Source organism: Gnatocerus cornutus, chromosome 8, assembly GCF_029298725.1.
Source record: "Gnatocerus cornutus isolate USDA-ARS CGAHR chromosome 8, icGnaCorn1.1, whole genome shotgun sequence".
Taxonomy (NCBI): Eukaryota; Metazoa; Arthropoda; class Insecta; order Coleoptera; family Tenebrionidae; genus Gnatocerus; species Gnatocerus cornutus.
In genome coordinates, this window is record NC_142240.1 from 10,160,703 (window position 1) to 10,176,294 (window position 15,592).

A 15,592-nucleotide genomic window follows, 5' to 3' on the forward strand; every position below is an offset into this window, starting at 1 on the left:
AAAATGTAACAAACTGCTATAGAGAACAGTACCGCAGGATAAAACAGGAAAACAAATTAAAATTTCAATATAAATGAGCGAGAAAGGGAGGAAAGGAAATTAGTTAGAACGAGACCGCGATGGCGCGGAGAGAGAGCGCCGTTGGATGAACGATGCAATAAGAAGTTAGAGAAGTGTTTAAAGAAAACAATTTGAGGAGGAAGGCAAAGTAGACTAGAATTAAAGATACCTCTCTCCGATTTTCACGAGGAATTGTTTATCCAATTAACATTTTTATGTAAATAATCGCGATGCTTAAACGAGACGCCATCGGCAACGGGATTCCCAGGTTGTTGTAATTATATTTTCTTGGCGCATTGTCGGGATTTCCGGGAGCTTTGATTACCCCGGAAACGATTGATAGATTTCCATTACCTGAATGCCCGTCAAGGGACCGGAGGATCTCAGTCGAATCGTTTCGGCCAAACACTCACCCTTTGCTGATTGCTGAGATTACTGAGAGCGTCAACGGTATCGCTGGAATGCGTGAAGATATATTCCACGATTAGCCCGGAACAGGGTGTAATTTACCCCGTCAAAGCCGAATCAATTATTCCGAGGGCGTCGGATTCCCCTATAATAACTTCTAGACAGATCTTACCAATAATAAATTCCTCTCTGTCTACGCTAAACCGAATAACAGTTAATTACAATTTTTTCCGGTCAATAAATCCCCGCCCGGACTTTTCCGGTCATTTTCCATTTTAACATATCCATTAAACTTCCAGCGTCGATTCATCCCACGGCGACGACACAACAATGCACGGCTCCGGATTTTATGTTTGGATTCACTTAAGGATATTAGAAGTATGCACGACCGGAATAGTTCGGGCGGGGTTTTCACCGGAGCACGATAAACAATGTTTTATTCTTTTTTTAAAGTTTACCGGAGTCAATTTGCTTGCTCTATCAATCATGTCGCGTTATTCAGATGACGTCTATGCAGATTGAACGGTTTACTATTAAATTATGTTGGGTAGGAGAGATACTTTCATTATTCCCAGCTGTCGGAGTGTTTATTATCATATTTCGACGGAATGCAGACTCATAAAAGTTTTAAAGTGCATTTTATGGATTTATTAAGGTGCAATAGAACGTAAACTTGTATTATGCATAAGCGAGGATAACTGAGTTTAAACATTTAAGTTGAAGTAATTTCCATTGGATTTTATTCAATTATTAAAGCATAAATCAATAGGTGTCGGCAACAGATTTTAAAGCGAAAATGTTGAAATGGGAGGCAAATTATGTATAAGTAATTTGTGGCGCTGGCGAATTTTTATACATTTTTCTGTGGGTTAACGATGGGGTAAAAAAATGTAGCTCCCGAATCAATAAACTTCGAGGGTCCATCAATTTAATAATAATAAACCCATTAGAGCAGTGGCGTTCTTGGCGTTCCTTTCCGATCGTCCGCCGTCAAGTGTGATTGGCAGACGTTGATCTAATAAAGCGGCCTAAAAAAATCCATTTAGATATTTGTTCCCGAACGTATGAGATTTTTGTAATCCACTCACCTTTCCAAACCTGCAAAACGAGTGCAGATGTAGCCAAGATGTCTAGACAGGTGAATTTTCGTGGAATAAAATTGGTTCCGACGAAAAGAGATCTGTGAATTGTTAAAGCGGGCGAGGTGGAAAAAACCTAATTAGGTCGGTGGTATGGAAACAAGGAAGGTTCTGCCCTTGGAAAAGGGTTCTCGCTTAGCTCGAAATACTAAGTAAATCAATAGTGTTAAATGTTTAATTCCCCGAGGCGAATTCTATATCGGGAACGTAATTAGCAACTGCGTAGGTTATTTTAACAAATTATATCCAACGATCGATAAACCTGAAGGGTTTTTAAGGCTAACGAGCAAGGATAATAACGAAAGGTTTTTTTATCCCTTCGTGCTAAATCCGAATGTGGGGTTGTGAGATTAAACTCCTGTTTTGATTGGACGATTTTATGGACTACCATAACATCTAAATGGCAAATTGTAGTGTTTTATGGTCGGAAGAGTCATTTACTTAACTATACTGTCACGGATAATTTTAGATAATTTCCTTTAGAAGTAATTACGTACAATTTTAATGGAGTCAGTCCACATTATATTCTTAATAGCCGTTCCAGACACTCTCGGTCGAGACAATTACACAAAAATTTCGACGCCTGACTTCTTGCAATTAACAGACAATTCTTGGAGCAAATCCAACGGAAGGATTAACCCAACGTTATGGACTTATGCAAGTGAAGAGTTGCTAAATTATGCTTATCGCGGCTTTACGACTGACGGAGGGCGAACAACGCAAAAATAAACAGCCGAAATACAACCCGAGAGACCGAATTTTTAAATTTTACCGAGGGATTACATTTATCTTAACCACGTTAACAATAACAATAAAAAAGGGTTGTTGCAAAGTTACACGAAAAGTTAAACCGGCGCCTCCACCATTTTTGCAAGTACATATTTTTGAAAAAGTTCTCGTTATTATGATTATGTTTTGGCATATTTATGTCTAGCGTGGTGTCGGCATTTGTCAATACATATAAAAATGTAGGAAAGATATCAGAAAATGGCGCTGCGACGAATCACAATGGGCACCGGAAGCCATCCTGCAACCCGCTCAGATATATCCGCTATGAATATATTCCGGTCTGACATGTCGATGTTTTGAAAGGGCCCGAAATCGGGCGTGCACCCTGTGAAAACATCATTCCTGTGCAGTCGACCAAAAATGTGCAGCGAATATTCGTTGGAGGGAAAAAAAAATGTTATATACAACTAAGAGATCCGCGCAGATGATGATGTCGACAGCGTTTCGATCACAAAAGACGCGGAAATATAACGTAAGACGAGACTTTTTCAATAAATAAAAAGGTTGCCTTCGACAGAAATGAATCGAGAGAATTGCCGATATCGGAAGATGTAGCAGAGAAAAATTTTGCCAACGGAATTTATTACACGGCGTGGTTCTTTATTTATTTAGTGGCGGCAGGGTGAAACCGCTAATACCAATTTTACGAGCAAAAGACACTAGAAATACACATTTATTATTAAAGCCGACTACAATTATTCCGCAAATGACAAAGAGGATTACTGTTTCATGATCTACAACCTGAAAGCGGCGCTCATAATGTTTCTCATAATAACTGGTGGTGCTATTTTATAATGGAACTTTACTAGTTTATTTATACGCTTTTCAGCCGCACTGTGTAAGTGATATTTAATTCAGTAATTAATGTACCACGACCTGTGAAGTGCGCGCATGCAATTTCGACATTTATAAAAAATGCTGGGTTTTACCATCTAGATGTTGCAACAAGTTTCTTTTCTTTTTTTAAGCTTGATGCATAACATTTTAGCCCCATAAAAGCATCAGTGGTGCCTGCGACTTAAAACTAGTTCTTAAAGTTAAAGTTGCGCCATAAAGCCTAACTGCCCCTTATTGTCAGTCGAATTTTTATGCTCTCGCGCCATCTTCATCCCCTTCGTCGTATATCTAAAACCGTGGCGTATATCCATGTGCATTATTAAAATTTTCCTCGCGACTTCGTCACGTTTACGAGTTGCAACAAAAACTAGACGATACATTATGCATGGCTCATCCGTGCCCTGGCAGGGCGATTCGCCACTGTTATTAACCCCTTGAAGACGTCCCTGTAAAGTTTGATGTAAAAATATTAATAAGAAGTGCAGAAGCTCCGGTCTTAAAACGCGAATTTCCGACAGGAAAGGTATGCAAAGAAGGAAATTGGTGATGAAACTAATTAAGTGTACCTTGTTTATTAGCGGCCCAGAGGTGTTCAGCTCGCATCTGCTTATTACAGGCCTCGAAGAGAGTTATGTCTTTCGTAATAGCTCTCCTCGTCATTCCGAGATGGTGTTCCCCGAATTAATTCTATTATCTGTAAGGCCGTGTTCTACAATGTTGTATAAAGGACAAGATTACGTCGGGATGATACAAGCGCGATTTTTAATGATGTTATACAAGAGAAGGTCGTTTTTGTCCTTGGAAGGATCAAAGGCGTTTTTGTCGGCGGTTAACGATAATTGCCACTTACTGAGCGGAATTAGCGACGGCGACGGAGGATTTGTCATTATCCGTCAAAGGAGACTAACCGGAGGCGATATATTTCCTTTATGATCATTATTTCGATAGGAAGCTTTCGCAAAAAAACAAGCTTTGCTGCACTAGTTAATTTGAGTAAACAACTCATTTTGTCGCGAACCGAAATGTATTTACCTTTGACAGTTTTATTGAATGTGGGCCATATATTTGGAAGTTCCGGAGGCTTAAAATCAGGGATGTTCACTTGCGTGTGTAGGCCCTCTTGCGTTCGGCGGCAATTATGATTAGTTCCACGATAAACATTAGTTAAATTTGCTTAAGCTTCAGGGGCAATTACTAAGAACTATTATGGTTAACAAAACACACAGAGCGAGCACTTGGTGTAATTCTATTAAGATTAGTTTCAGAGCAGGATGTTGTCAGAATATGAATGTTATCTATAGTCCACAGAATCGCAGGTATATTGTCGAAAATGTTGGTGTGAGGCAGTGTTGTTCCGGAATTAGATGGATCTCGTTTCCAGACGGTCGAACTCCCGTAAATAGTAATTAATATGGTTTCCTAATTCCACTTCTTCAAGGGTGGAGATCTTGATGAAGAATTATGTCTGGTGGGGTTGACTAACCGCCCTCATCTCGAATCGCAACGAGATACTTGTCATCGTCTAACGAAAATTGCAGGCGCGGCCCCATCAATCCATTAATTAAATCTGCCTTGTCTTCTCAAAGATGGTAAATCTTTCTAATTCGATTCTGAAGTGGCATTTCCCTAGCCATCGAGAAATTACTTCCGCAACATTTACTCTTTGTTATCGAGCATCAAAGTAAATAATTAGAGAGAACGAGAATCGCCCGATCAAAGTCACGCAATTCTTAAAATTCTTTTATCATCTCCCCCTTCACAAATATGGCAAGTTTTCAAGATTCGCCGACGGATTTGTCAATTTTATTGCAAACCCAACTTTAGCCAAAGCAATACAACTCCACCTTCCAGAATATTGCCCCATGCAAATTGCAGCTATTGCAGATAAGTTATAACCGCATGTCCAAGTCTGTTCCATCGAAAGCAAACTTATTACACTTTGTCGCAGCGTCATTCCCGTATTATCTCGGCAAGAATCCGCCGTTTCCGGGCCAAGTGCCCCGGAGTGATAATTCAGCGTGTGTTGTAAGTGTCGAGAGCTCGATTAGGGTTTCCAGGCTTTTTGCTTGATGAATTTGACATTAATAGGTATCCGACTAATAATCGAGTCGAGCGAGAACATTTAGATCGACGTAAGGACCTCTTCTTCTCATCGCAAAAAACCTTATAATGCACGTCTGTTGAGTGTTCTCTGTCAGCAGCAGTCTCTGAGTTAATGTGCTGTGTGTGTATTGGCTCACTGCAGCCTCCAATTTACTGGAAAGGCAGATTTTATTAGCAGAGACACGGTTTCACTTAATCCGGACTAATGCACCCGGAAAAGAGAATATAATCAACAAAGTTCTCATGAAAAAAATGTACAAATACGAAAACATAAATTTTTTTAGAAAACCGGCGGAAATAAATTTCAGGCGTCATTCTTCCACAGTAACGTAAATTTGCTTAATTGCCATTTTGAGCGACGTTGAGCTTTGGATTTGGAAATTTACAGTCTTGTCAAAGAAGATAAATTTAGTCTGTTTTACGGCTCTGTCGATAAAACATAATTTGTATCCACAATAATTCTTCGCGCAACTATTTAGTATCAAAGATGCCGACTTGACATCGTCAAAGTTCCTGGTCTTTCAATAATTATTTATCAGTCTCCTCGTGTCGAAAACGTGATTGTTCCGTTGAGAAATGTAAAGTCTTAAAAGTTTGAGTTAGTAGAGTAAATAGATTGGAAGGAGCCTGAAACCAGGACAATGTAATTAAATGTTTATTCAATTCAGTCGGTAACAATGTGCTTTCATTGAACCAACACGACTTGTAAAGGCTACGTCTGAAACGTTGATTGAAAGGCAGAAATTTCAGCAACGTTTTTCGAATTCGATCCGATTAATTTTTAAAGAGTAGTAATTGGAATTGCAATGTTACCGCCAACTTCAGGTGTTTAATAATTATTACCGACCGACGTGGACGTAAATTCTAATTGGGTGAAAAAAAGAGATAAATTGAGAAACAGTGAAAAAGGCAATAAACCGGGCGTCGATAAATCTTTTTGTTCCTGTTTTTGGAATTTAGAAGCAATTATTTTCGTTGAAAGCCGGCCACGAAGCTCGCATCGATTAGCCAGCAAACAATTGTCGAATTTAAATCGGAAGACAAACAATAAGCTATTCTAATAATTCTGTTTTCGATGGAAATCCTGGCAACAGTTTCCACTCGTGCGCATTATAAAATCAAAATGAGAGGAAAAAGAAGGAAATGAAGCAAGTTTGCTGAATAAACATGATTTAGTTTAGCGTCTACCCAACTAAAATATTCATAGCATTTTCTTACAATTGGATAACTGTTGAAAAATATTTCATTATCATTTTTAAATCGATCCTGTAATTTCACGTCATCTTTGAAAAATGGAGGTGTTGTTCACTGAGATAAGGTCCCCAGATAAGTGTCACATCCTATTTCCGGAGCTGACCGAAATGAAATATTTAAAAACTCCGGTTGGTTTAATAATTCTCTTGTTATTTATTCACCGTGTGCGTTGGCTTGGAAGTTGAAAAATTAATGGTGGCTGATTTTGACGCGCAAACTCTGATATTCACATCTACACGAATTAATTTAGCCCTCAAACAAAGCTCTGTTACCACAACAATCAATCAAAAACCACCAAAAATTCATCCCTCCAAGCTTCAATTGTTGCAGTAGTATCGTTGCAGTTATCGATTACCACCACCTCCAAGTAACGTAGCGACATCTATCTTCCTTTCCGGGGGCTCCCGGAGTTCTATTCTTCGCCGCTAGGTGCCGGAGTTTGTTCTTACGCACAATTATAAGAGATTATTGCGACGAATATAATTAAATTGATGATGTGAGGAAAATTTGAATCGAATACGTGATAAAACATGAAATAAACAAGATAAAAACCATGTTAAATATGCATGAGATCAAATGGAGGAAATAGAAAATATAAAACCGCATGTGAGGAACTGGAAATGTACTCAACCTCTTTCTTTTCCATTACGTTCACGCTCGGGCGCAAAAGTTTTCCTTCCTCTTGAATAAATTATAGTTGCGGGTTTTAATTTTAAACGGAGGCGGGGATTCAGATTTGAACTGTTGAACGCCAAAAATTCAAAGTGCTTTGTTTTATTCAGTTAATATCGAAAATTCACGTTATATGACAATACTAATTTTTTGTAAATAACTCACATTCGTTCGTTTTGTTCACAAATTATGAAAAAGTTTCAGGCCATTTTCAGTCTGAAACAATGCTTTTACCATGGTTGGATTAAAAAAATTCCACCCGCGTTGTATAGAGTGAAAAAAAGCTGACGAATTGAAACAACTCGAATAATTAAAACGTTAAATTGTTCAAATTTCAAATTTTATTAATTCAGCTTTACATTTTATCTCTTTAATTGTTGATTTTTAATCGTTTCACCAGACTACTTTCCGGGTCGTGCGGCACAATACCCCAAAGTGTGTTTCCATGTTAGTTTCTTGGGAGTCGTCTAAAGGCGCGCAAAAACTGTTTATGAACGGATTTCGAACTTTTCGGCTCAATATAAAACCGGAGAGAATAAAAATCCGACAATTTACGCTTTATTCCTCGCATTATTTATTCAGACTACAAGAAATCACTTTTCTTCATATTTTTATTCGAGCGATTCAATTTGAAAACGAGGGAATCTTTTAAAGCCAAGCACTGGAGATTTATTATGAATTTTTTCGCTTTTTGTCGGGTCGTTGAGTGTGTGTCTAATGGAAAAATATGCTGATGAGTAGCGATACAGCTGGAAAAACGAGGGTCGATTGGTCGAGACTTAAAGATGAATAATGACGTTTCCAGTGTGACATCGTTAGTCACAATTTTACAGCAATTTGTTGGGTTGACAGCTCAAAAGTTATGTTAATTGGAAAAAGAACGGCGTTATTTGTAAAAAAAAGTGCCGGATATAAAATTCATGGTCGCCGGGGGGCGGCAGAGCGCACTGTAAGTTCCGCGAATGGAACCGTTAAACAAAAGTAAACAAGTCCGGAGGCGGCGTTTTACGAAATTAAAAATAACCACCAAATAACTAACAAGATTGTCTCGGAAATGAGACACAAATGCCAAAGACTTTTTCTTGGTTCCCGCTGCATGTGAAGTTCCATCCAGGAAATTTGCAGCTTCCTCTAGGAGCTTCTTTCCAATTATTGCCTTCCTGTATGATGCAAATCGCGCCTTTTCACGCTCCTCTCCGGGGGTTAATATTTCGCCGAAAGGGGTGCAATGTTTGTTTGTGGGGGCGGCGGCTTTAATGACACCGGGGATCGATAATTGCCGATCTCTTAACGATTTACGCCGCCCTCAGATCCGACGGATTAGCCGACGATCACGTACACCGTCTAGTGCGTGATTGTGATTTTTTCGAATGCATTTACTCTGAAAATTCCAGAATTATCAACGTTTAATGGCACATTAAAATTACATTCAAGCTCGTAAATACACGTTTTATTTAATAATCAAACTAGCGCAGCTAGTAATTGAAGGATAATAAAGAGGAAGATATAATGTTCCACTTTATTAAATTACACTGTTTTATTGCGATTTTAATAATCTAATGTCTGATAGAACAGAGATCGCTTCTGGGGATTACGATTTTTTCTCTGTGTAAGGGCACTCGTTTCAGTCCTTATTGCTCCGGTTTCCGCTTATTAAATTTTCAAAATTTCCATAAGTGCTGCCATTACACAATTTTACACCACTCGTATCGACGAGGCCATTTATTAAGCACGGAAAATCGAACCGTAAAATACTGTTAACACCCTGTGATAAAAACCGATATTTATAACATATTTCGTCACAATCAATTTTAATTAAATCTGATATTAATCACGAAACATCCATCAAACGACTAAATAAATTCGATGCACAAACGTACTAAACATAAAACAGGTGTATTCATTATATTTCAGAAACTTTCCGGCTTTTAAAGCACTTTTCCTAAACAATTTGACAGTTACGGATTTATGTGGCAGCGCGGCTTAACATTCTTTGTCACGTGATGGTGCCATGAGCATTATATTTTATTGCAGACAGCAAATTTCGTGTAAATCAACAAGTTTTTTAACAACTAAACCAAATAAAGAACGACAAAAATTCAAGTTGTCTTAGGCGCCTCCACCATTTCAGTATCAGCGTCATTCTATAAATATATTTAGAATTTAAATTAAACTTCTTTTTTTGTATTTTTATCACGAAACTTTTGCCAACAACCTGTTCCGCTTCCAACTATTTACCTGCAAAGCGGCAGAGCCTCCAGCACTTATTTGCAAACAATTTCAAGCTGGATAATACATTTTTCCGTTAAAAACTTAGAAAACACAGCCTGCGGTTGCAAACGCGTAAACACGTTTTAGGCTCATTAAGTTATTGTCTCGTTCGGCGTTCTTTACTAATCAACACTTTAATTAGAATAATTAGTCGTCTGTTTTGATTAGCTCCAGGCCACCAAAACTTCCATTATCATAAAAGAAGGGGAAAAAGGAAAACATCCCTGATCGTGGCTCATTAGCGGGGATTGTTTTTTCGCAACGGTTGACACAAAGAGGGATATTTCTTGAGGGAAGTTTGCAGGTGTGTGTATTCTTTGGGGTTGGCGGCGTAAAACTTAAACGTTCGTTCAAATTATGATGAATTATTCAAATTTGATTTGCATGAAGCGGATGCGAAGTTTTCCACGTTTTCTAGGACTAGAATGGTCCTTAATAACTTATAAGTGGAGATGTTTACTTACGGTTTTTGCTACATTCACCGACACGAGTTTGATTTTAATTTTTTACACTTCGCTAATTGCAGACTACACTAAAACTGCAATAATGACCGTTTTATTCCTCTTAAAAATTCCGAAAGTAAATTAGAAAACATTAACTCTTTACTGCCGTTTTTATCCCACAATTAACGTCCAAATGACTAAAACATTTTCCATTATAGATTCCCCCGAGTAGTATTTCATAAATTTCAAAACAGCCATCGAAGTATGAAGCGTTTAATTTTCTCCTATATATAAAAACATGGAAATTTATTACGTGTTAAGCGCAACGTTAAACCCAATATAATGACATCTACCGCGAAGAAACTATAAAACCTCGCCCTGACATCTTTATTATGTTTTTACATTACACTGTAATAAACAAGAATTGCATTTTCCCCAATCGCTGTCGTAATTCATTGTCGATGGCACAGGATCCCATTAAAAGACTCCGTTTTATTACGCACAAAACTAAAAGAAGTGCGGTTATAACCTGAGCAAACATTGTTTTACATTGCGCGAGAAGAGAAATAATTTCAGCTGATATTTATGGAAACGTTTCCACAAGTTTAGATTAGGAAAGGAATAGAAATGGTGGATTTATTTCAAGCTATTTTAAGCAAAAATCGTCGATATGCAATTAGTTGAAAATTACTTAGATCTAGAGGGATAAAGTTATTAATTTTTTTTCAATTCATAATGTAATAGAAACTGTACATTATCATTAGAACTGACAGCTCAATTTATTATTTATGACAAATCAACACTTGCATGTTTTATATCCATTAAATAAAAAAATCTGGGCCCAATCCGTGCAGTTATTTAAAATAAATAATTTATTTTTCCCAAGCGGATGTTGTTGATTGATCAGCCGACAAAAACTCATGTTTTGGATTTGGTTTTTATCCAGCATTTACAAATTCAGATTGTTACTGAGCTTAGGGATTCCAGTAAAATTAATTAAATATTTAAAATAAATAAATAGAATGGTGGATGCGCCGCATCGCGTCAATTTATATAAAAATAGTTTCATTAGTTTTATTAACCCTGTCGTTGATTGAAACGCGTTTTTTGTTTACGAATATGATTGTGTAATGTCTCGCCACCGCCGCCATCCGAGAACCTCCTCGTCTTAATTTTTTCCGGTTTGCCGGAGCAAACAACTTCCGGAATTGGCCTAGAGGGCTGCGCTTCTTTGAGAGTTGCTCGTCAACTCCTCCGTCCAGATGCTGCTCATGAATTCCACCCCTCTGCATATCTCGCAGACTGTTGCGCTGTTCAAAGGCGGGTGCGGAATTCCAATTTCTAGCACACACAAAGTTTCCGTATACTACCTAGCGCGCATACAGCCAACAATCCGCAAACGCTTTGTAAGACTTTCGTCTTGGTATTTCCGACATACCGCCAGAACAAACCGGGGGCCTCCACCCCGATAACAACTTGACGGTTTTATAACTTGTTTTCGCCGCAGCCTCCGACACGAAATTAATGTCTGAAATATGAATACGGGCATAATGAAAAAGAACAAGTTGCGAGAGCGTCGTAAAAGGATGCGAGGAGCGAACGACGGCTTATTATTGGAGGGGAGGATTTCCAAATCGACGACGACGCCGGAAATTTTGACATAATGCAAGCATAACGATAACGAAGGCAATAACAATAATAAACAACTGGGGGCGGGGACAGGTGGCGGGTGGTAAACTCCCAAACTGTTAAAAAACTAAAGTTAGAATTTATATCGAAAGTCGCTTAATCCTCGTCTTAAATAACGATCGTTTCTGAACCTTAATTAAAAGTAATAGCATTAGTTGATGTCCCGGCAGAATTTAATAAATAAAACTTTGTGACCGGAAACGGAATCGCATTCCTTTAAGTGTTTTGTAACGATAAGAGTAATTGAAACGGAAAAGTCCCGTCAATCATCTTTATCATATCATTGCAAGGTTCTTGTTTGTTTCAGATGGGTTGGTGATGGACAGCAGCAGCGGGACGCTGGGGCGTCGCGGGCTGAAAGCCTCCGCAGGCATGAGACGTCAGAGGAGCCTGGAATGGCGGCAAGAACGCGGTTACAGCTCCAGCGAAGAAGAAATTCCCACCAGACCTCTAGACAGCCACGTCTTCGCGTCCCTGCTGGCACAAGCCCAGCAGGAATACTCCAGTGAGTAGAAAAGACGAACTAGTGAAGAATTTTATATACTCAATTCCGAGTTAAACGCTGCTTGAGAGACAGGAAAAAAGTTTGGCCGGCGCATCCACCAATTGTTGTAAAATTGTCTTTGTTGGAATGTTGGAAAATCCTCCCGTTCAACCCCCAGGTGGCGGGGAAACGTCCACCCCCAACCGGACATTGCAAACACGTGTTGATTAATTTACAGCCGAGATGGTCGAATCGATACGGCATCACCCCTTGTAGGCTCGTGGGTGGTGGTAAAGCCGTACAGACCAGGCCTAATTAGAAGCGACGCAATAAAGCCGAATGCGAACAGTGGCGTCGGCTCATTTAACGTTCGTCCTAATTAGAGTAGCGTTAATGCATTCATTGCGATGAGGATGAAGCCTCATCTACACTGACTAGTGTAAAACGACGAATTCACACGTGGAATCAATTATTGCAACCGACCGTCGTAATTGGCAGGGCTCGATATGACGCTGGTATGCAAATGTCTGACCGAAAAGGGGATGAAGCAGCCCAATTTGGTTCGGTTGTTGTGCGTCTAATGACGCCACTTGTTGCAGGAGGGCTGATTTAGGCCAAAAACGCCCTTTCCAAAAGCGAACTGATTGCCACGAGTCGCGATTTTTACGAATAGATCCATAGAAACTCGAAATTGTCTTGAATGAAACCACTCGCATTGTTATGAATTGAATTACGAATTAGGTAAAATGAGATAAAGTTGAATCAAATTTTTAATGTCGTTGCCTGTGCCCCCTTGTTTTGAAAAACGCAAGAGCAGCGCCAAAGTGATAGCCTTGGGGGCAGGTTAATAAAATTGCTGGAATCTCTCCCCCAGCTCGAGTTAGTTATCCTTCCCCATATTTTTCTTCAGCGAAGGTAGTCTGTTCGAGTTTCGTTTCGCAGTGAAGCAATTACTGCGTCGGTTATCACGTCTCAATTTCATGAGAGCGAAATGTGAAAACCACACACGTCTTTTTGTGTTGTTAGAGCGCTCACTAAAACTTGAGCTTTTACGCGTGAAGTGAACTTGGATATGGATGGAATCTTGGTAAACTTGTTAAATCTAATCCAGCTCATGTGACGCACTCTGAATAGAAAATGTGTACAAGATTCCGCCCCAAAGCTCGCTTTGTACAATTAGACGAAAAAATTGACTCCAGCAGCGTCCATTAAATTTCATGTTCGGTAAGAAAATCTTTAGCGGTCGCAACAGCGACATAACTGTTGTATTAAAGTGGGCAACGCTGAACGGCTTTGAGAAAATGTGGCCGTTAAACATTTACTATTATTGGTTTTGCTGTAGCGAAATTAAAGGGAGGATACATTAAGTTGTGAAATGCGAGGTTATGCCAGATATAAATACAGCAGGGGGTGCTAATGTAATTTCCACAGTCAAAGCACGGCCTCTTTTCCCCGCCATAAAGAACGGTTAAGCGTTGTTTTAGTGGCGCTGGGCCGCGGTTTGCTTTCCAGACTTTATGCCGTCCCCACGCTTCGGATATTATGAGTTATTATTCTGGATAGGTGCGTTTTTCGTCCCCCGCCAAAATCATGTGATTTTTCAGTAGGTTTTTTAATAAACTCTTCACTCGTGACGTTGTAATTTTTTTGGAACACATTGTGTATTTTTAATCTTTTCGGCGTTCTTCCGCGGCATAGAAATGAGGCGTCTCGTTCCAGAGATCCGCGATCCAATTCGGATATTACAATGCAGCAAGAATAATTCGATAATCTATATTCGAAGTAACATGCTGATATGGTAATAATATCAAAATGATATTAGAAGCAAACGTGCACAGACTTCATGGCTATGAGTAATCTTTTTCGCAGTGGGGGCGGCTAAATAAAGAAACCGCCTCCAGCCCTCTGTGTATCTATGGGTTATTTGGATGTATCCTCACATTCATTCCCGCCACAAAAGTAACTTCGTGAATATAAATCAACGTCATTGTGCTTGACACAGATCATCAAGGAGCTGCCACCACTGGTACATGCTAATTATAGAGCTGGATTTGCAGAAATCTGTTGCTTCGTGAGGGGTGGTCACATCCCTTGTCACCATGCAACACATTCGAGTCACCATGACGACACTTACATGTTAGAGGTCAAAGAGGCTGAAAAAGGGACGTCTGTTCCGGTGGCATCCGACCGGAATCGGGAGTGTGATTGATAGACGAAGCCCTATCGCCTCCACCTGACCCGAGATACTTAATTAAAAGTGTCTTTGAGAAATGTCCCGCCTTTATTGCAAGGATTCCGAGAAGGGCGAGCAGGACTCATATAAGGAAGAATGAGGAAAAGGAGGCGGCGAGCATTGTTTGCTTTAAATAACGAAAATAGACACGCAAAAGCGAAATACTTTTGACCTTTATTGTGTCCACGAATAATTGATTTGCCAAACTCTGACAATTTTTGTCACAAAAAAAACGAAGTGTTTCGTATTTTCTTCTTCTTTATGTCCCAGCCGTATTTTTTGTCCACACCTTCTGGAGGAAATTAACGGTCTTGGAAATTTTCTTCGTAGTCATTCATGAGCTTAATTCTTATCGTAAGTGGAGCAGAACGCAATTGTCGTTACGGTCTCGAAGACCCGGAAGTATTTAAAATAAAAATTACATCCGATGTGAGTGAATAATTTCAATGGGCCGAGCCTCCGAAACAAAGAGAAGGAGCCCCAAAAACCGACAAGGAATTAAAATACCCGTCTTATATTTCCCGTTTTATTTAACGTATCATTTATAAAAAATGTAATTTAATAGAATCTACCCCCAACGTTACCTTGTTACGGAAGAGCATTTTCCCAAGTCGCAAACTTTAGTTTACCTCAGGCGTCAGATTCAGCGGAATCTCTAGAGTACCTTGAAAAATAAATCACGTCTTTTCTAATCATATATGAATGACTTCCATTCCACTTCTGAAATGCAATCTCGCCGAATATCGAAAATCGAGGGAGAGAACTGGGTCTTAATTGAACTTAAATCAAAATTTTGTTTCAACTCACCTGCAATTATGACAGAGGAAAAGACGGACAGGAAGTGGAGGAAACCGATCCAAGACTGCCGAGACCTGTCTGCTCCCAGGGGCAAACAACTCAAGATTGAATATGAAAATTTAATCAGGTAATTTCATAGGGGATGATGCCTCAATGCTTTACCGACAAATTGTGTTCGTTGCTCCTTTGCCCACTTCTTATCAACGGACAAATTTCTCTACTCGATTGCCGACAATTTCGGGTGAGATTATGATTAGCTGCGAGCATTTGGAGCGAAGACGGACGGAATGATAAGTAGGGGATGCGAAAGTGCGTAAAAAATAATTACCCCCGACACTAAGTGCCTTGCTAGGATTACGGGGTGAAGGTGCGGTGCTGGCGAGGATGTGATGGCTTCAGGCTGGTGCTAATA

The 15,592-nt window shown here is 39.4% G+C and overlaps 1 protein-coding gene across 3 annotated transcripts in view; it reads left to right on the top strand.

The window, feature by feature from the left end:
* Ten-a (Teneurin-a transmembrane protein) overlaps window positions 1-15,592 on the top strand; it is a 117,967-nt gene that overhangs the window by 41,634 nt on the left and 60,741 nt on the right. For all 3 annotated transcript variants that reach the window (XM_088044292.1, XM_088044293.1, XM_088044294.1), the window contains exon 5: window positions 11,973-12,170. In XM_088044292.1, coding sequence (XP_087900418.1) covers window positions 11,984-12,170 — 187 coding nt within the window. In that variant the 5' untranslated portion in view covers window positions 11,973-11,983. The remainder of the gene's footprint in view (window positions 1-11,972; window positions 12,171-15,592) is intronic.